At 42.2% G+C, this 22,967-nt stretch overlaps 1 protein-coding gene across 22 annotated transcripts in view; it reads right to left on the minus strand.

Annotated features, from left to right (window-relative positions):
• Nucleotides 1–22,967, minus strand: part of NFIB (nuclear factor I B) — a 295,932-nt gene that overhangs the window by 183,660 nt on the left and 89,305 nt on the right. For 14 of the 22 annotated variants that reach the window (XM_083593437.1, XM_083593447.1, XM_083593446.1 and 11 more), the window contains exon 2: nt 8,779–9,310. In XM_083593437.1, coding sequence (XP_083449563.1) covers nt 8,779–9,310 — 532 coding nt within the window. Of the gene's footprint in view, nt 1–8,778; nt 9,311–9,754; nt 9,863–15,338; nt 16,312–22,967 lie in introns of those variants that run through there. The other 8 variants (XR_014543000.1, XM_083593444.1, XM_083593441.1 and 5 more) reach the window with 2 other exon arrangements.

Here is a 22,967-nt window from a genome sequence, read left to right on the forward strand (position 1 = left end):
TATCTCAAGAACTAAGGGCCAAACTGGATGCTTTAAAGACATATTTTCATTTAACATACAGGGGTTTTTTTTGTTTTTAAATGCAAATTGCATCAGCATGGAGGGGCTGATAATTAACAGCATCAGAGCAGGCATGAAATTTAACCCTCCCCTCCCCTTATTTGTATTGAGAGCAAATTTGGCACTGGCGCCAAGTTCCCTCTCTGTGCCTTCCCTGATCCTACTAATTATCAGCCCCCTCCCCCCCACTGCGGATGCTATTTGCATTTTTTTTAAAAAAAACATCTGCATGCAGATGCATTTAACGTTATGTGTAGTTTGACCCTAAGAGTCCTCTGGGGCAGGAAGCAAAATCAATATATGTTCCTTGAAAACACATATTTCTTAGTTGCTGAAAGACCAGCTCCGTTAAGACTCCTCTCTCAATTGTCATCAGCCGTCACTCAATCAGGCTACAGGAGATGGAACTGCAGGGTCTCTCCATTCACCATGGTGAATGACCTTCAACTTTTGGTTTCTAATAATAATAATAATAATAATAATAATAATAATAATAATAATAATAATTTTATTATTTATACCCCACCCATCTGGCTGGGTTTTCCCAGCCACTCTGGGCAACTTACGCCATATATAAAAACCTAGTAAAGCATCAAGCATTACAAACTTTCCAATACAGGGCTGCCTTCAGATGTCTTCCAAAAGTTGTATAGTTTTTTAACTCCTTGACACTTGAAGGGAGGGAGTTTCACAGGGAGGGTGCCACTACCAAGAAGGCCTTCTGCCTGGTTCCCTGTAACTGCTTCTCTCGGGGAGGGAAGCAGCAGAAAACCCTCGGATGGGGGTGGAGATGCACCTTCAGGTATACAGGCCGTTTAGGGCTTTAAAGGTCAGCACCGAGACTTTGAATTGTTTTTCGAAATATTGGGAGCCAATGAAGATCCTTTAGGACTGGTGTTATATGGTCCCGGCGGCTACTCCCAGTCACCAGTCTAGCTCCTGCATTCTGGATTAGTTGCAGTTTCTGAGTCACCTTCAAAGGTAGCCCCACATAGAGCGCATTGCAGTAGTCCAAGGAGGAGATAACCAATGGATGCACAACTCTGGCAAGATAATCTTGAAATCTTTCAACCACATAACACCGGTTCTGAGAGATCTGCATTGGCTCCCAGTACGTTTCCGAGCACAATTCGAAGTGTTGTTGCTGACCTTTAAAGCCCTAAACGGCCTCGGTCCTGTATACCTGAAGGAGCGTCTCCACCCCCATCGTTCAGCCCGGACACTGAGATCCAGCGCCGAGGGCCTTCTGGCAGTTCCCTCATTGCGAGAAGTAAGGTTACAGGGAACCAGGCAGAGGGCCTTCTCGGTAGTGGTGCCTGCCCTGTGGAACGCCCTCCCAGCAGATGTCAAAGTAATAAACAACTATTTTACTTTTAAAAGACAACTGAAGGCAGCCCTCTTTAGGGAAGTTTTTAATGTCTGATGCTGTACTGTTTTTAATATTTAGTTGGAAGCCGCCCAGAGTGGCTGGGGAAACCCAGCCAGAAGGGCGGGGTATAAATAATAAATTATTATTATATTATTATATTATTATTCCATTCAAACTGGTCACTACAAGAATTCTGCAAGAGCATCTGCTCCTGTACTGACCTGCAAGGCCGCTTAGATCATCTGGGGGAATATTCTGGTCCTGCTACTGCATCCTACAAAATATCATAGGGCAGTGACCAAACGTGAGCATTTCCCACTTTTCCCCATATTTTGGAATGACCTTCCTTTTGCCATACATGAATCAGCAATCATCAGTTCCATTACACATCTTGTAAAGATATATCATCTAGTCCAGGTCTTCCCTGACTCATGAGACGGTTCCCTGTTTTTATTTGTTTGAATGCTCTAGATTCCTGTTTAGATATGGCTTTGTGCTACTGTTTAACTGGTTTTATGTTTTGTTTTAATTATACTGTATATTGTTTTCCTGTTGCATTGCATGCATTTAAGTAAATAAAGTAAGAAACAGTGCCTGGGTTTGCTTTTTTCTATCATCGCTCTCCACACCTTTTCCTTTTGTGTCATGTATTTTAGATTCTACACCTAAGGGCAGGGACTGTCTTATCACTGACATTTATAAGCTACTCTGGGAGCCTATTTTGGATGAGGAGTGGGATAAAAATGGTACAAATAATATCAACTTTACAGTCAACAGACCAAAAACAAATGCTCAACTGTTGTTCCATAATACAACATAGATATTGAATTCATACAGTCTTTCAAATGCATTCATTCCTCCACTGGTATTTTTCCATGGCCGAAATTATTAATTCAGTATCATCCTTTTAGTGTCTTAAATGGGCCTACTTAAAGTTGCAGTGGTGGAGATGCAGACCTGATACTACAACAGCTGCATTAGTAAGCAGTAGCAGGTTATGCTGTTAATACCACTAAACCAGAGTAACACTAATAATTCCCTAATAAAGACAAAAAGACGAATCCAAAGCAAGAAGCTTACACCTTAAGTGTTTTCACAGCTGAAAAAGATGGCTTCCGATGCATTAAAAAGAATTATTACTACATATCCTTCTTAGGCATACTATAATGCAAAGGTGAGTGTAATTTTAAAGTAGGGATGGGAAACCTATCGTCAAGAGCCCCATGAAGGCTTCTTGGCAGAGCTGGTGAGAGTAGGAAGAGGATTAGGAAGAAAGTATGAAGTTGGATTATGGTGAGGGGGCCGGCTGTCTAGAAGGCAGTGATTTGGGTGCTGGGGAAGGGCCAAGTGGGTTGTCTGGAGATAGTCCTGTCATCAGATGACCTTAATGTGATAGCAGAGCCACCAGACATGACTCCAGCACCACCTCCCATCAGTGAAGTACTTGCCATCCTATGGAACGTGGGTGGCGCTGTGGTCTAAACCACTAAGCCTCTTGGGCTTGCAGATCAGAAGGTCGGCAGTTCGAATCCCCGCGACAGGATGAGCTCTCGTTGCTCTGTCCCAGCTCCTGCCAACCTAGCAGTTCGAAAGCACACCAGTGCAAGTAGATACTGTTCCGGTGGGAAGGTAAACGGTGTTTCTGTGCGCTCTGGGTTCCATCACGGTGTTCTGTTGCACCAGATGCGGTTTAGTCATGCTGCCCACATGACCCAGGAAGCTGTCTGTGGACAAACGCTGGCTCCCTCGGCCTGAAAGCGAGATGAGCACTGCAACCCCAGTCGCCTTTGACTAGACTTAACCGTCCAGGGGTCCTACACCTTTTACCTTTACTTCCCATCCTCAGGAGTGGTGGCTGAGACCAGATCAGATGGTGATCTAGGCATGTCAGCTTTGCCTTCAACCCCAAGAACACTGTGATGATGGTGACAGCAGAAGCAGACTCAGCCCACTGACAGAAATGCTTACTTGCTTGCCTAGTCCTGTGGCTCAGGACAACAAGTGCATGAACAATTTAGCCCACCCAGCTCTTCAGATATGGAATATCAGTGGCTGGGCCAACATCTTAGTCCATATCTACCCATGCAGCTTACTCTGTTGTGAGCTTCTGAAATGTGTAATCTGATCTATGTTTGGGCACTGTAGTAAAGTTTGGAATCCAGCCTTTTACAATACCGGAGCTGTGTTCAAGTACTGTGTCTACAAGTGGGAGGGAGGAAGCCTATGGTCTTCCAGGTTGGAATCAGCCCCGACTTGCATGGACAATGGTCACAGAAAACGAGTGCTGCAGTATAACAACATTCTGAGGGCCATAGGTTACCCCCCGCTGTTTAGAAGACTGCATTGGGTTTTTAAAGTTCTGTTCGCTTCACACTCATTGTCAAGCCTAATTTATTTTTCAAAATGCGATTCCCGAAAAGAAATGCCCAAAACAAAACAAAAACAAACTGGATTGCCTGGGTTTTCCAAAGATGTTGCCAATTTTGCTGCAATCTACTGGTCACTTAAAAAGGATCCCTGACAGTTAAGTCCAGTCGCAGACGACTCTGGGGTTGCGGCGCTCATCTCGCTTTACAGGCCGAGGGAGCCAGCGTTTGTTCGCAGACAGTTTTTCTGGGTCATGTGGCCAGCAGAACTTAGCCGCTTCTGGCACAACGGAACACCGAAACCAGAGCAGCGCACAGAAATGCTGTTTACCTTCCCACCGGAGTGGTACCTATTTATCTACTTGCACTTTTTTGGCATGCTTTCGAACTGCTAGGTTGGCAGGAGCTGGGACCGAGCAACAGGAGCTCACCCCCATCACAGAGATTCGAACCGCCGACCTTCTGATCGGCAAGCCCAAGAGGCTCAGTGGTTTAGACCACAGCACCTGGAAGCAAATCTCATTAAACTCAGAGTTAGTTAAGTTTCAAATAAGCACTGCTGAATAAGCAAGGCTGAATACCAGTGAAGTGTGAGTTAATGCAAAACTTGAATGCCGCTGAAACTTCAGCTCTGAGTAAAATGGTCAGGAAAAAATGCCTTTATGCTGTCAGGTACTGCCACTCCTCCAAAATAATACACATACCAGTAAGCATCACGTAAACTACAAGATGTTGAGGTTATGTGGCTTGCCAACACAAAAGAGCTGCTATCTATGCATTTCTTAGCGAGTTGTGATAATCAAGTTTTTCTCATGTGCAGTCCTTGCTTTTTTTTTCTAGGGACAGAGCAGTTCCTCGTCCACCATCCCCCCCCTCCAGCAATCACCCCCTTCCCCTCCCTTTTTTAATACCAGACAGGACACAGTCTGGCGATTCAGGGGCTCATGCAAGCCAGACTTCCTTTAGTGCAGCCCTTTGGGTAGAACTGCTAATCCATCTTACTAATTAACAAGATAATGGTGGTTAGTCAGAAAACAGTATTAATGGTAGCCATCTAGGAAACATCAACAGAAATGACTTGGCCTTTTCACTGGTCTCCGGTAGCCAACCCATGCAGCTAAACAGAAAGGTATTTAGATGTTTTAAAATCTGGACATTCAAGTGCATCAGAAGTAAGTACACTTGGCAGAACTGCTTCTATTTGCTGGCAAGTCTGGTGAGTTTCTGCTGAACTCTTGGTTTGGAATTGAAAGCTTTTTCACAACTCTCTTAGTATCTTACTTTTAAACAATGTGCAAAAATAGGAACAGTGTAATATAACCAGAATTAAAAGCATGTGGCAATTATGTGACACGTACCAAGACCTACACAAGCTTAGATTGATAGATGATAGATAGATAGATAGATAGATAGATGATGTCATTGTTGTTATTGCCTTTTTGGTGATCAGTATCAGTATCAAACTTTATTTCGGTCACAGACCAACAAAAGATAAACTGAACACATCCATAATTTTGAGCTGTACAATACAGCTTACAGTATGTATAATAATGCCATACAATGTCTTTTGAGTGTCAAAAGTATAGCAGACAACGGAAGAATTAAATTCTGTATAAGAGAAATACAAACAAAAAAGTGTGCTTTGGGGGAGAAAGAATTGGAACTTTAACAATCTGCTACTACAGAACTGGAAAAAAAAGTTATCTATTAGACGAAGGATTTCTATTATCTGAAGTTCTACTGCGGCAAACAAATACAACAGCTTTCATTCAGCGACTGTCAAAAAAACTTTCCAATGTGCCCACTGCAATGCAGATGCCAACCAACGAATCAAAGGCATTCAGCAACTAGACAAAGAGGGTTTGATGCCAACCTCGGTGCCACTGGCAACCATTATTGGCATCAAGCACATTGTCTGCTTTATCCTCCCCCACTCTGCCGGCACTTGACAAACAAAATGGCGGTTCTTGTAGAAACGGAACACAGCACAAGAGCTGCACTGATTGAATCAAATACTACCAAATGATTTTATGGACTGAAACACAGCTTGAACCAACATCAGAAACAAGCCCACGAAACCTGTTTCCTTCAAGCGATGTATAGCTTTCACAACATTTAACATTAAGATGAATCCAAGAAACCCTGGAACAAGGAGGAAAATCTTTCTTTCTTCCCTTTTTAAAAAAGTATTTATTCTGTGCTGCGTGTTTCGAACACCTGTGGACTAGGAAATCATTTTATCCTAATTTGTTTCCCCATAAAAGTGGTACGAACGCAAGCAAGCGTATCAAGTAACCTTTAATTTCGCTTGTGTCCTGCAAATTCTAAGAGTAGACCCGTAGCAAAAAAAAAAAAAAAAAAAACGAAAAAGGAAGTGAAGGAGAGACAGGCAGAGTTTTGAGGGGAATGGCTGGGAAGGAGAGTCAGATAAAGCTTGTCAACAAAAACTTGATAGACTGGTCTATATTTCTTCTTCCAGTACAGATCTGGGAAGCAAGTAGAAGAAATCCTCTTTGTCAAAGCACAAAAAAAGGACTGACATTTCTAGATCAGGAAATTCTCAATATATTGTAACATTGCTCTCTGCTCTGCAATGCGGATGCCAACCAACAAATCACAGGCATTCTAGGCTAAACAAAGAGGGTCCGATGCCAATCCTGGTGCCACTGGCAACCATTACTGGCACTCAAACTGTTCTTCCACATGCTTTTCGCCAACGTTTAAACATGCGCCTTATTTTATCCTTTCATTCATTTAAGAACTTTGTCCTTTTTTAAAAATCCCCCACCTTGTCCAACAACTGATTAGATTACTACGCCTTATTGATGAGGCATTAGCAAATAGATTTTTCATATACCAAAATAGAAGACCAATCCGTTATAAAAGAGATCATTACTCTGACTGACATTGTGCTTCTACCTTTTGCAAGCCTAGCAACCCTTGGTGCCTTGCCTGCCAAAACACAAAAATGAGATTGAGAGCGCGGACTATTCTGAGAACCATTTTTAAAAGGAAAAAAAAAAGAATCCTTTTTTATATATAAAGGAAAACAGCCAAGGACATATTATTTCAAGCATAGAAATACTAGTCGTTTAGCAGATTTCACCCTCTCCCACACAAAAAAAAAAAACAACGCGATAGCATACAAAGAGGACGCATAGTATGCAATAAATGGAAGGTTCTCTCAAAGGTGACTTGGTACAGAGATATGTACCAACTTTACATCCAGTTATTTTTCGCAGTAACTGCAGAAAGGCTGAAAAATTCGGAATGATTGCATGATTCAGGCTGATTCAGCGAAAACCGAAAACATCCACTAGGTATCACTAGCAAAACGGTGTTCTCCATCTCAGCCCTGCTCTCAGTTCAAGTGGAATATGTATCAACTTCAAAGCACAGCATCTTAAGAAGAACAGGTAGGCAGGTACAAGAGATGCTATAGCTATGTTGTTTTCATCTGCATTTGACTTTCCGGTGTGCATGATGCACACATCACCTGGTTATAGCCTTCCTTAAAAACACTTTGAGGTGCAAAAAATAATAATAATTCATTTTGAACACAATGCATTTGTGTTAGCATATACATAACAAAATGCATATGAAAACACCATAGCTTATTTCCTCCTTCTTCCAAGATTAATTTGCAGCACAATCCTAAAGATGTTTACCCTTTCACAACCCTGCATAGGATTGCAGTTTTAAGAGTCATGTATCATAATTTTCAGATGAAAATCACAGCGAAACAGCTGGGCTGCAACTGGAAGGAAGCTAACTGTCTTTAAATCGCATTGAAACCAATGAGGTTGAAATCGGTAGTAACTTAAGTCCAGTTGAGATTTTTATCAATTGAAGTTGCTCTGAATTGGGGCCCTTAATTCTGTTTATGTTTCTTACTGCTAGAAATGAGAACAGGAAAGTATTTTCATTAGTATATATTAATACTACAATAGATACTTAGTCGTATTGTATTATATAACGATTCCATGTGAAGTTAGGACTAAGCATGGCAAACAAGGATGGAATCATGTAAACTGAACCAGAACATTCAACTTTCAAAGTATTTTAAATTGTAGGTGAAAATCACAAACCAAACCACCACCACCCGTTTTACTTTTAATTTCATCATTAAGTTACATAACATATCCTTCTTTTATACTTGGACCAAAAATATGACCTCCTGTCTTTCTTTTAACTACCTTCCAACACCAGACCGATTTATGCAAAAAGCCACCAACTCCAAACATTATGGGATGTAAGTTCACTTCTCGAAACATGTTTGTTGTATGACTTGAAAACAAAACATTCATTTACCTGGGATTTAGTACCAAAAATACATAAAATGGAAAGCAATAATCTAAGTATACAAACAGTTCCGATAGTGACTGCTTATGTGTTTTGTTACATTTTAATGTAATGTCACATTTCCATATTGAAGCAACATTTTTAAAGTTTGTGTATGTTATGGAAATTATAATTTGCAGAAATATTTGGAGAAAGATCAAGCTATGAACACCAATTGTGCCTTGAACAACACGAGATGTTCATACAACGAGCGCTTAGTGCATATTAATATCCAGATGCTACATAGGCCATACTCTAAAACTGAATCTTTTTTGTAGGGGTTAGAGCGTTTCCTTGCTAAAACCATGAAAGAAATAGGAGGCAAGATTTGATATAAACAGATATGAATCTGTTTAAGTGCATATAGCTTTTGCTCACTTGCTCGTATCAATAGATTTACCAACATTTTAAAACTTCTGCTCTGCAACACACGCTGAAAGCTTCCCCAATATTTTGAACTTCCCTTTTGGAACAAAAGCTTGGCGTGCATTCTCAGAAATACATGTCACTTAAATGTACAAATATGCAAATTAGCATGCACCTGTGTACATGTATGCAGGGAAATAGATATGCATATTCTTTGGCTTAAAGGAGAAAGGTCTAAAGGGGGTTCAACATATTCATACAAGGCAAGTAACCTACCTTGATCCTGCACGTAGTACGCCAGAAACAAATCAAGCTCCTTGACTGATACTGTTATGTGATGTGGCTGAACACAAAGTGCTGGATTTGTGCAATGGGGGGATTTCATGAGCCGCTCTCCGTCCGTACTTTCCAAAGGGATACCTTTAAAGAGGATCACCATGACTAGATCCAGACGCCAGACTTTGTCTGCCTGTCGCAGGCAGTCGATTCTCCTAATCTTACCCTTCTGGTCAGGATTGGACAACACACAGCACGGGTGCTTCTTCCCGGTAACAGTTAGCACAAAATCCTCCCGGTACTCTTGGCGGATATCTTTGCGCAGTTTGGCGAGAAGCCTGGAAGCCCACTTCTGTTTAATTTCAGGCTTTTCACTAAGTAGCTCATCCTTGACTGCTCTTTCCTCGTCCTTTGACATTCGCTTTTCATGTTTCTTAAAGTACTTGCGTTTTCGAGCCTGAAGGTTGAACCAAGTGTAGGCGATTGCACGGACATGTGGGAGAAGTGCCTCAATGAATGGGTGAAATTCATCCTGTTAGGAGAAGAAACAGGGTGGGGGAGAGAGAGAAAAAATTAAAAGATCAGTTCTGTTTGCATGGTGAAGGCAAGAGCAACAGTCCCCCCTCCATTTCTAAAGTAAAAAATGAATATATATATATATATATATATATATATATATATATATATATATAAAAGGCTTTAATACCATGAGCACTAGGTGCTTTTCATTTTATTTAACCACAGTTTCAACTTCCAAAAAAATTATAAATAACTGCTCTAAAAATACTTCCACATTTAATTTCTTGAATTCGTATGGAGTTTTGGTTTGCATCAGATTCGCCCCCCCCACACACACACAGACAGAGCCCTTCGTCTTTGGCCCCCAAATGACAACTCAAATATAACTGCTTCTTAAAATAAGAGCAATAAGTGGCTTCTAACATTTGCAGTTCAGATGTGCAACAAGCTACAGTACCATTTTTGCTAAGACATCCCAGCAGAACGCTTAAGAAGGTAGGTGTGAATTGCACCACGCATTTCTCTTCCCCGTGGCACAGAAACACAAAGCATATGTGTGATAAGTGCGGTGCTATACAGTTCCCACTTTTGGAGCACGCTGTCAGCGAGAGACTGATAGCTCAGCAAAGAGCATGCGCTCATAAAATTTGATCCATTTCTCTTATCAATCGCCCAACATTCCAGTGCTGAAACAGGGTCATTCCAGCGCTGATGATGCCTTCGGAAAGCATGGGGAAGTTAAGGAAAGGAGGCAAAAAGGAACATGATGTACAACAAGAGCCAAACCACCTAAGTTTTATGCACCGCACAATTCTACCTTTCCTTTCATAACTTTGTGAAACAAAACTTTACACACTCAAGAATTAAAATCACATCATTATTGCTGTCCCAGCAATTTTGCTCCACTCTACTGTGGGGGGTTCAATGCCTTACAGTGTTAGTTAATTTGTTAGCTGGTCACGAGTATGTGGCAACTATTTGGGCACCCCCCACAAAAAAAAAATCTATCTCAGGCATACAATGAAAATGGACAACTTGGCACAAACTTTGCATTCTTTGTGCTTCAGCTGTCTGTGGCAGAGTGACATTAACACTGCATCGCTGGGTAAATCCTGCTTTTCTAAAATACGTGTTATTTATTTATAGTTCTAGAGAGCTCTTCCTATCATCAGGCTATTCCTGAAGATACATATATTATTTTCCTAATTTTGATATTTATTGCAATTTAGATTCTATTCATTACTTTTGGCAATTATGTTACTTTGTGAAGTGGAAGATGCTCACCTTAAGGTTTCATCTTACAGACATTTCTTTCTGTCACATACATAATTATTTTGTAACCAAAACAGCCTAAACACACATGGCAAGTTAATGTATGGTTTTGAAAGAAAACTGTGCCAAAATAAGAGCACTATTGTTGCTTCCCAACCTTTGGTATATGCATTTCTGAGTGGTTCTAAAGTTAATTTTTTCTTCTTAGACTGTTTTTAACTGGGGTTTTTTAATTTAAAAAAATCACTCCATGTACTTTCAAACTAAACGTCGAAGTCATGTTACAAGGAATATAATGCTGATGCTACAATTGTTCCCTTAGAAATTCAAACTGTATTTTTCAGGCGGGCAAAATGTTAATACACACTGATAGTAACACATGTTAAATTTGAAAGCAGGTCAAACTGATTTAAATGAACTATTTTATATACAATATATATTTAGGATGGAGGTGCACATTAGATTAAAAGATTGAGTATATTTTATTGCTTTTATAATTACTGCATAGATTGTGCAAGCTGCTGGTTTTCGACCCAAGGAGTTAGTACTTAACAAATAAAGCTATGCTTGTATTTTTGTTACCTAATGTTCTGTATATTAAGCCTTGCATTTTTAGAAGTAAAGAAAATAGAGGTCTTCAGAATTACTGCAGGTTTGGTTTTTTAAACATAAACCTTCCCCTTCTATAGAGAGGGAAATGAACTAAAATAGAATGGATAGTATGAAACTCAAAATCATTACAATATAAAGTGAAGCAAAGTGGCAAAAGAATCATTAAGTAAAGTGATCAGTAGTGTTTTGAAGATTTCTGTCACTTTGAGGGCTACACCATGGAAAGAGTTAAACCACAATCTGCTCTTTGTGTGGGAAGGCAGCACAGTTCAGAGCAACCACAGCCCATGATAAGACTTCCTTATCTCAATGCTATTTTTTTGTTGTTAACTACTACAGTTTATTTCTTTCCTTCAGAAAAGAATTGACCGTGCAAAACAGCTATTCCAGAACTCTGGACTTTAATAATGCATATAGAAGGAAAGTGGCAAAGCAGGCCGATTTGCAAGAAATGAGTGAAGTGGTGGTATCTGGTAGTTTTAAAATTACTGTGCAAAATAGATTTAAGACAGCGTAACACTGATGCCCTATTCTGTCAGTGATATAGTCCAAGTACAGTATTGTGGATCTTACCAAGAAAATTGTGAAGCCTCGGACTTCAGCATTACTTTTAGGCATGCACCAAATACTGCCATAAAGCACCATTTCTAAGCATGTTTAAGTAAGCCCCATCAAATTCAATGGAACTTACTAATTCAGTCCAGATAATACACCTAAATTTTGCATCTTTTAGCTATGTAAGGACCTGCTAAAATCAGGAGCATAACGGATGCAAAGCTATGAAGAAACATATCTACTGCCATGAAAGTGGAAATAAGAACAGATGTTATTTAAACATGGAACATATATTTTTTAAATAAAATAAAAATTAAACCCTAATACCAAACCCTGCCATTTTGCTGTAGCATAGGATAACTCTATAATCTTCAATATACACCTGGGATATTTTAAAAAAAATGCTTGAAAATAAACAACTCAAAGTTTATTCTAGCTGAGACCTGACATCACAGACATTCTCCTCAAAACTGTTTAAAGGGTCATTTATAAAAGATGATATTTTGCGGAGAGTACTGACAGACAAAACACTGCAAATAAAGATGCATGTTGCAATTGCATGTGGCAAGAATTAACATGAATAATCAGCAATCATAATTGCATTTTGCAACCAAGCTACAGTTAGAAAAAGCTTTTCAAATGTTCTAACGTGCATTGGCAATTTGTTCATTGTACGCCAATTTGTATGCATGGACAATTTGTACAAAAATTGTTTATTTAAAATGGTTTATATCTATTCTGCAACCGTAGTATAAAATGGTCAAGTTTCCTCTCCAGAATAGGAACATGGAAAAGTATTTTCACATAACACCTTCTGTCCTTCCCATCGATTCATTTTCTAGTAGATGTAGGAGACTATTCCCCACACACACACACACAAAAGATGACTCCATAACAATATGTTTAAAGGTATGCAAGCTGCTTTAACTGACTTTTCTGTTCTAAACTGAATCAAAAGCAATGTAGGGGAGAAATAAATTATAGCGAAACCTTTAGGTTTGCTGGACTACTTCTGCAGCCAAACTATTAAAAAGTTTCTTAGAATCTGAGCGTTAAAAAGGATCTAACATCTATGCCACAGACCTCAGAAAAGAAAAGCTTTTATTAATTGTACAAAACTGAGGAGGGAAGTATTCTATTACTAATCCTCCATTCTGCATAACAAATATAGATCTCATAGGTACGAAATTCCAGCTGACATCTCACTTACTGTTCTGTCCTACTGAGTGTAGCTGAGTGTGATCCCAAGTTAGTGTGCTTCGGATCACAATCTTAAAATACAGTAACATTTCCACTTCAAAGAAGAAGAGGAAAAGTCAGGCGTACTGAATTCTTTTTTACTCCAATGTCTCCTAAGATTTCTGTGCACAGATATTTTATAAAGCACTGTCAGGACTACAACCACAACAAACATCAATTGCTGTGCAAGTGTGGGGAGAACGGCAGCTTTGGGGTTTAATTTTGCTAGATTTGTTTTCTCCCACAAATGTATATACAGCACAGCAAGATGCCATTCAGTATTCAGAAATTAGTGACGTGCAAATTGACAGAGCAAATAGGACTTAGAAAAATGCTGGACGTACAAAACTTCATTTCAAAACTTGGATGCATGTCTTAAAACCACTCAAGAAGTATTAAAATTATGTGTCGCTAGGTTTGTCATGAAACTGTTTGGAGCAGTGAGTTGTATACAAACTGAACCTGAACAAACTACTTATCTTGCATAAACCAAAAGTGATCTTTAACCATGCATATGGCAAACAACTGATAGAACTCGCTCAAGAGCATTTGTGAAAATATTGTATTAAAAAAAAAACACAGGAAAGGAGGCAAATAGGCAGGAAATAACAACAGACCATAACATATACAAAATAACTGGAGGTGCCTTTTAAAGTTTCAACTTTGAAGGTAAATTATGATACATATCTTTTATCAGCACAGAGTAGCAGATAATGAAATCAAGGCAGTGTTCATGTATTTGTAAGCAAATTCCACTTAAACTAGCTAAACTTATTTCTATGCAAATGTTCCCAATATGGAGGTGGAAATATCAAATTTTGCACGCAGCAGAGTACCTAGTGAATGAAAAAAATATGGTAATGCTGTATGTCTAAATCTATTACAATATACCTATATGCTGGGATATTGACTTCTTTTTTTTTACATGTTTCAAATATCTTGCAACACCTTTTCCCACCTGTTTTGCACCAATGAAGTTTACATTCACTTGCCGAAAAGATCCCCAAGTAAATCACACTTTGATGCCAAACAAAATATAAACAATAAAAAACGTGTCAGCCAAAAAGCTACATGACTGTATCCAATCACTGAATAAGCCTTATCATTGTTTAAATCTTCATTCACAATGCTGTGAATGCCTCAGTCCTTTGGAACCACAATGGCTTCTAATTGTCAAATGAAATCTTAATTATTTAACTATATCGCAATGTATGCCACAGAAATATTAAACAACTCGGAGCCTTCGTTCTTTCCACACCTATTAGTCATATAATTGCAGATTAAGCCATTCAAATTGCACCCTGCTAAGATTTTAACTAGAACTGTTCAGAACTGACCTAGAGATTCACATTTTACCTGAAATATACTCTGACCACTTCACGATAAATGTTACTAATGTTACACGCTATAGACCCTTCACATCTCACATGGCACTATGCTGCAATTTATATTGGATCAGAATCTGCAATCCGTTTCTTTTATTTATTTATTCTGAATCTTTTATCCTGCCAATCATCACAAAAGACTCACCATATGTTAAAACTATAAATACCTTCTTTGCATCAAAGCTATTTGCAGTTAAATCTTTTTGTAACATTATTTGTCCAAATGCTCTACCAAGTAGTAGAATGTATATGCAGTACATAAAATAACTCTTTCTAACGTTCTAAAGAATATGCAAGCCTGCAGGCCAAAAGTGACAGCAAAAGTTTAATTTTGTTTTTGACCTTGGACTTTATAAAGTTACAAAAACCGAAGTAAAGCAGGAAAAATGTACTGGATAGCCAAATGAGAACTTCTACTGCTCAGAGACTTTTTCTTTTATTTTATTTTCAAACCAACCTCACATTACTGGAAAAGCTATACAGTATATGATAAAATTCAGCATGGGATCATATTATGTTTCCACTGTCAATGCTTAATTAAAAATAATGGAACACTTTTTCCTTTTGTCACTCAGATACCTAAACAGAAGAGCTGAAACGATGGTAGCAGCAATAGTATTTTCTGGTCTAGATCAATACGATTCATACCTACATTTTCATTATAGACATTTCTAATATATAACCACTGGGATTTATTTCCTCCAGAAACAATTTAACAATATTTAGCAACATCACCGGCATTTAAATAAAATAAAATGTTGCATTCCTTCTTCCGCCCCGCGTCCTTCCCGCACACACCTCGAAGAGTTAAGATTTACACAACTTAACAAAACACATGCAATACAGTTGAGGTCCCCCCCCCCCGCAAATAAAGTCCGAGCGGCTCGAACAGTTTGCAACTCTTACAAACCCACCCGCTTGCCGAGCGCAAGTTTCGTGGTGTTTTTGGATTGGTAAGAAAAGGCGATTAATATCTACCTGAGTGAGACAGATGGGAGAATACATCATGACTTCGCTCTGAGAATGCACTTCTGCGGAGAGAAAAAGTATCAAAAGCGCAACGGTCTCATCTGTTCATGTTACAGTCATCGGGCGAAATCGGAATCAGAAGGAGCGACCGCGGAGCGCGGCGAGTTCCCGACAAACCCCAGTCCTCCTTAAATAGCCAAAGAGATTCAAGTTCACTCCGAGCGCTGGATTTCCCGGGGTGAAATCCAATCTACACTTTTTAACCCTCTTGTTCTCGGAGACTCCGTCTTGGTGCTGCTGCTGCAGTTGCTGCTGGTGGATTGGGGCTGCGGGGGGGGGGGGGGAGAGAAACCGGATGGTGGGGGGGGGCTGGATGGATGGAATGCAGCAGGAGTTAAGGAGGAGGAGGGGGTTGGCGAGACTTTTCCCTTCCCTCGCTCGCGCTGCCTTTTGCACCACCACCACTTACTAATACTACCACCACCCCCCACTTCTTTCTTTCCCGGATCTGCAATCGCTCTTGGAGAAGCTGTCGCGGCGCGGGGGTTGATACACCACGGTACTGTCAAACCCCGTTGCCAAAGTTCAAGGTTGCTGCGGCGGCGGAGCGGAGCAGGAAAGAAATCCTGGCGCGCGCGGTGATGGCAAGGCGAAAGTTTGCAAAGGAAGAGAGAGCCCTGTGCGCTCGAGCGCCAGCCCGGGAGTGTGCGCGCGCGCGTCCCCCCAAGGCTGCAAAACACTTCGCAGCAGCAGCAGCAGCAGCGCGCAACCGCCGGGCTTCTCTCGCAGCAGCAGCCTGTCCCTCTCTCTCTCTCTCTCTCTCTCTCTCTCTCTCTCTCTCTCTCTCTCTCTCTCTCTCTCCCCTCCCTACCCTCCACCCCCTTTCTCTGTGGATAATGTTCAGAGCCTGCTTTCCAAACGCCCACTGTAATAAAAATGATCTCTTGAAAATTCAAAACGATCAATCTCTTTCTTTCTCCCCCCCCCTTCTTCTTCTTCCCGTCCTCCTCCTCCTCCCTCCTTCCCCTTCCCCCTCCCTCCTTTATGATCTCCTTTCTGCAAGACCTGGACGTTCAAGAAGGGGAGGGAGGGGGTGTCCATGTGCGTGTTTTGGGGTTTTTTTGCATTGCACCGAGCGCACTTCTTCGGGTCCGTCCCGTCCCCCCCCCCCCGCTCAAGCTCTGCTCCCCCCCCCCATAAGACTTCAGGATTTCGGTTTATTATTTCATTACACCATTGACGCTCGCCCTCCTCCTCCTCCTCCCCCAGCTGCTGCCGCTGCAAACACATTCCTTTCTGAGCCCCCTCCCCTCGCCGTGCCTTTTTCCTCTTTATTAATCATCATCTCGCACTGTACGAGAGCTCGGCTGCTGCCCATTTCGCAAACATGCTTTTGCACTTTCTCCCGCTCTCGCCCTCCCCTTCCCCCCCCACCCCATGGTTAACCGTTAGGGGGAACTCTGTGCTGGGGGAAAGGAGAGAGGAGGGGGGTGCGTCTGGGTTTGGGAGAGGAGGACGCACACTGGGGAGAGGGGGGGGGGTTGGACGGCGGCGGGGAAGAGAGAGATTATTTGCAAAGCGCAAGTTCCCCGAGAGCGCCAAAGGGAACAGCCCAACTTCGCTCCTGAAAAGCTCCCGCTGGAAAATTCCCGCACAGAAAAAAAGTGGGGAGGAGGAGGAGGAGGGAACAAAAAAAAAAAAAAGGGGGAAAGTGCAAGGGAAAGCAACCCCCCCCCCTTAAACAAAATAGTCCGCCGCTCTGTGGACATTCGACCTAGCAGTTGCGGGGGAGGCGTGCGGGGGGCTACAAAGCCGGAAACTTTGCCAGCTCGCCACTAATTAGCCAAACAAGAATGGAGAGGGGTGGGGGGGGAAGGAAATGTGCGCCGGGGGGTGTCTTTCTTTGCAGAGGCATTCCCAGCACGGGCAACGTCTGCAAACCTCGCTACCCTGTCGCCTTGCATGTGGAGCCAAGGTCACTGCATTGTGTAGCTAGTGCTGGGGGGGGGCAAAGTGGGGAGGGGGTCTCTCTCGCTCTCTCCCCGTTGCAATATGGGGCTGGGCGTGCTCTTGCAGAGACCCTGTGACGGAACGGAGTTGGGAGGGAGGGAGGAGAGGAGACGCCCTCCTCCCGGGGAGCCCCTTCCACGTGGCCCCTATCCCCCGCCCGGCGGCAGAGGAGCCGCCGCGCTCACACGCGTGTGCGCTGCTCGGATAGGCTGCTTTCCCGTCCCTCTCCGGCGGGCTTCCCCCCCCCCCCCCTCAGCTCAGGGAGGGAATGGGTGGCGGGTTCCTCCTGAGGGGGGAGGAAAGGAAAAAAGCCCGCGGTAGCAACATACTAGTCTGCTTTCAATCTCGCCAGCCAGCTCGTGCCAGGGAACTGAAAAGAGTTCGCGCGCGCGCGGGTTGCAGCCTTTTTTCGCTTCAAGGAATGCAAGCGAATTAAAACAACGCAGGCCGACCAGGTTCTCACACGGTGCGAAGATCCGGGAATATACTTTTGGGAACGTCTCCCGTCTCCCTTTTCATTCTGTATCCCTATATATATAAACTCCTGAGGACAGCTGCCCCATGCATGGTGTAGTCTAGTCCATGAAAGCTTGTGTGCCATAAGATTATTATTTTATGCATTTAAGGTGCTGCAAGGCTCTTCGCTGTTTTCCTGCAACAGACTCGAAGGAACCCCCCTCGCGGGTTGACAACATAAAGGTTGCAAAAGGACAGCCTTCTTAGGTTGCCAACTGGGGAATTTATTTGCCAACTTATTGCACCAGAACATTGCAGCTGTATAAGGGGCACTCCTTTGCTTAAACGCGCCCAACGCTTGCCCTGCCTCAAATTCTGCAGACTTTGACCTGATGAACCAAAACAGGCAAAAGCGAGACTCTTCCACCAGGCCAGCGCCTGCCTGCCTCCTGCCTCAGGTAAACTTTCCTCCTTGGCCTCTCCCTCCAGCCCCTTCCCCCGCTGTGTAAACTGTCCTGAAGGGACCAGTGACTTTTCCTTTTTCCTTTTTTTTTTTTTTTTTTTTTTGCAAAGTGGGATTTATTCACGTCAGGCATTTCACAAGGACACATCAAGAGAAGCAGGCAGGTTCAAGTCAACCATGAAATGGTCACTTTTTAACCCCGTCCTGTCCTCATTAGGGAAATACTCAAACACAACCCATTCTCAAAGGGGTCTCTTAATGAGGGGAGCTTGCCAAGTCGAGCAGCTGCAATTGCCATAAATTTACAAGCCAGAGGGAGGGGGAGGAAACGAGAGAGGGGTTGGTACAAAGCAGGTAATGTCAAAGCAAATGGCTATGGCCAACAGATTAACCCTTCAAAGGCAGCCCACCTCAACTGTAGGTGCACTTCCCATCGGTGTAAACCCATAGAAATAACACTTTTTCTCTCTTATTAAGGAGTGCTGTAAAGGGACCACTTTAGAGTACTTCACTTTAGAGTGCTTTGCACTAATATAAGATGTGATAAAGTTATTTCGGGGTGAATCACACACAATTTTTAAAAAATATCAGAAAATGTTCTAAGGCCTACAGGGTGGGGAGGGGGTGACAATTCTGGTTTAAAGACCTGAAGTTTCCCTTGTGAATAAACATTCAGCATGTCCTCCATTAAACTGCCATAAAAGACAAATTCACCAGCATACTTGAACGTACCTTTTTTCAGCTGTTGGGACTCTTGAACAACAAGAGTCTTTCTAAAACACACACACACAAACAAACCACTGAACTATAGACATGGCAATTTTGTGAATGATCCAGATTATATGTATGTATGTGTATACACACACACACACACACACACACACTCACACACACACACACACACAAAGCCGCCAAAATCTTTATATATCTGTTTAATAGCACTGGAGATAAAATAGTGACCTGCAGCACCCCATAACATAGCTACCAGGGGGCTGAAAAGCATTCTCCCAATGCTGCTCTCTGGAAACTGATCCAAAGGTAGGATCAGAAGGAACTACTCTGTATTACAGTGCTCCCCATTTCCATTCTCCAGAGCTGGTTGGGGAGGGTACCACGGTCAATGGTATGGAAAGCTGAAGAGAGATCAAGAAGCAGAAGATTGGTCACACTCCCCCAACCCTCTCTGTAACGGTCATCCATTAGGGCAACCAAGGCTGACTGAGTCCCATGGTCAGGCCTGAACCCAGACTAAGACAAATGGGTTTCATTGGAACTGATATTCCATAAAAGCATAAGAGACCCTCCTGGACCGGCCCAATGGCCCATCTAATCCATCACCCTGTTCTTATGGTAGCCAACCAGATGCCTGTTGGGAACCCAAGTAAACACGATCAACCTGCAAAAGTCTCAGGTTGTAGCATACCTTTCAAGCTATGAACTTTTCGGTGGCCTTGGACAATACTGCTGACTTAGCTCCTTACAGGGTTGTTGGAAAGACTGTTGTAATGAGAATAACTTTTGGGTAGTCTGAAGTGCTCTTTGCTCACACATTACTCACATTTAGGAGTCTCCGTGCGATCAAGGGGAAGTAGGGCTGTGCAGATGACCTCACCCTCAAGGCTGAACAGGCCCCACATCTGACACATGTGTTAAGACACAGAGGGTCTAAGTGAAGGTCTTCATAATACCTCTGTGCAGTCAGGGTTCCAGCTCCAGGGAAGCTCTATGTATGTAGGCATAGCCTTTACCTGTACAGATGTCCACACCTAACATGTGAATGTCAGGGTCAAAGGAATGCAAGGACTGCAAGGGCCACCAGCACAGCCCCATAATTTTTTGATCACCTAACGGGCCAGGGGCAGAGTACTTCCATTTACATGGTTCCATTGTTTCATAATTACCACCTCACATGCACCATGTGCACAGAATTCTGTTTTTCCATGTAACTGAACTTTCGCAGCAAGTCCATCAGTTTTGTGTAATAACAATGAATACATTTTAAATGTCTTCTTCCTTTCATCTCTGAAAGCGGGTGGTGGATCAAGGTAGTTTTCAATCTTAGAATTACGTTCTCAATGTGAACATCATGGTACAGTGGATGCTCAGGTTGCAAACGTGATCCATGTAGGAAGCGCATTCACAACCTGCAGTGCCTCGTCTGCGCGGGTCGTGATTTGGTCTTCTGGGCATGCGCAAAGCTCAATTTAACGCATCTGCGCAAGCACTGAAACCCGGAAGTAACCTGTTCTGGTTCTTCCAGGTTCAGCACATTGCACAATCCAAAAACACGCAACCTGAAGCATCTGAAACTCGAGGTATGACAGTACATGGAATCATAGAGTTGGAAGGGACCATGAGAGTTATCTTGTCCAACCCCCTGCAATGCAGGAATCTCAGCTAAAGCATCCATGACAGATGGCCATCCAACCTCTGCTCAAAAACCTGTAAGGGAGGAGAATCCACCTCCTCTTGTGGGAGTCAGTTCCACTGTCGAACAGCTCTTAATTGTCAGAAAGTTCTTCTGTATGTTTAGCCAGAATCTCCTTTCTTGTAACGTGAAGCCCCATTGGTTCAAGTCCTACCCTCTAGAGCGGAAGAAAACAAGCTTGTTCCCTCTTCCATGCGACAGCCATTGAGATATTTGAAGATGGTGATCATACCTATCCAAACTGTCCTAAACTATTGTGAATCAGTACAAAACTGATTTTGAAGGGAGATCTCAAACGGCTAACAAACAGAAAACATCGCAACATAGAAACTAAATTGAAAGCTTCACTTCGTTTTGACATTAAATATCCAGACTTGCACTGGATCAGTCCCATCTACAATTGTATATCACACTGCATTGGCTAGTTTGATCCTTTCCAAGGCCTGGAGCACCCAGACTGTTGTTATTGTAGCACTGGTCACTCTGTGACAACTTCGCCCAGTTTTCCTGCACAACTTAGAAGCACTTGAGGTGTTGTACTCAACTATCATAGCCCAGCTCCTCATCCCTGCTGGACACTTAGAGAGGGTGCACAGCTTTGTAACATGAAGGCTGTATAGGTTAAGTCAGTCAAACTGTTATAACCTAGGGATAGGCCATTTTCACAGATATCACAGTGGTGACAGCAACATGTGTTCTGGTCCGTAATCACCAAAGATGCTACATACACAAGAACCAAATGCCACCAGTGGCAAGAACAGCATCCATAGCATGTTTTCGTTCATGTCAAGAGAAGTAAATCAAAATAAGCTAATTGCTATGGCGCACAGCTGATAGGTGCACAGCTGCTGGCTTTATCACAATACAAAAAAGGGAGGAGAGTCAACTATGGAAGTGATCCTTTTATACACACACACACACACACACACACACACTCATAGTGTAAGGAAGCTGTGAAAACACAGATAACCAATCTTCATTTCCCATAAGAGGAAATAAAGTAAGAGACGAGCTCAGTGACGTCTGGTGCAGGGATGGGGAGCCTCCTGAAAACTACAGTATGACTGTATGTCTGTCCTCAGGTGCCCGACAGATACAGATTCACTCACTGACACACCAACAAACCAGCAATACGAGCTTAACAGACAGCAGTGCGACTGCAGGCTTTTCCAGGAACAAGACTGAAAGCAAAGAGCAACCAAGCCCATTCCATAAAGACATCCTTCAGAAGGGAGGGGAAATTCTGTTGTGATTCATCAAAATGAATGCCCATCTTTAATAATCTAAGCATAATAACCACATGCTAGCAGCATTCACCAGCTCTAGAAAGTTTCTCCCGAGGATACAAAGTACAGTAATTACTTAAGAATATACAGAAGCATAAACAGGTAACACACACATGCCAACCCCAAACATGCTCCTGGAGGATATTTTACTGTAGAGTGTCATTTGCTGAATTAACGCAATAGGTTTTGTGAGAGATAGCTCCTCTGCAGAAGGCAAAACATAGCAAATTGCACTTAAGTATGCATAATTCAACACGGGAAGGCAAGACAAATATGAGGAATACACTGCCAGAAAATGTAGAACAAGTCCTCCTTTAATTCTACACAAATGTACCATATGACTTAAAGAAACCAATTGTGTAGCTCTCAGTACATTTCCTTTTCTTATGCACATCCGTTTCGGAATATTTATCTTTTGATGGTGCTCAAAACACATGAAAACCCTGCAACTCATGTCCACAATTCTATAATGGTTTCTGATAACAAGTTTTAATTTTGACTGCTGTGGAGGGATATAAGCAGTCAGTTAGCTGGTCCGTTTGAGAATGAAACATATAGCATTGTCTTAAATAGTACTTGAAAGTATGTCCTCAGAACCCAAGAATCAGACAGCACAGAATACTGTGAGAGAGAAAACCCAATTAAGAGTCTTGTATTGCCTGCACTACAGTGGAACACCTCCAGTCTTCCTGCAATGGGAAGGATTAGACATTTGTGAATAAGAAAAGGAAACAAAAGTTAAAATAGGCCACAGAGAGCTTTCCATAGTACAAAAAGTACCTTTTTAATATAGCCACATACCTTATTTTTCTCTAATTATATGTCTAGATAGCAGAGAATACTGGGCTACTTAGACTTGCTCTTCACCCCTGCTCCCGACATCCCAGACATATGTATATATTTATATTTGTCTTGGGGGACAACATTAAGTTAAGAAATTACAATGTTAATTATGCTACTGCCGGTATAAACATGCACAGTTATTAAAGACGTCG

Source organism: Podarcis filfolensis (assembly GCF_964270895.1).
Source record: "Podarcis filfolensis genome assembly, chromosome: 17".
Lineage (NCBI taxonomy): Eukaryota > Metazoa > Chordata > Lepidosauria > Squamata > Lacertidae > Podarcis > Podarcis filfolensis.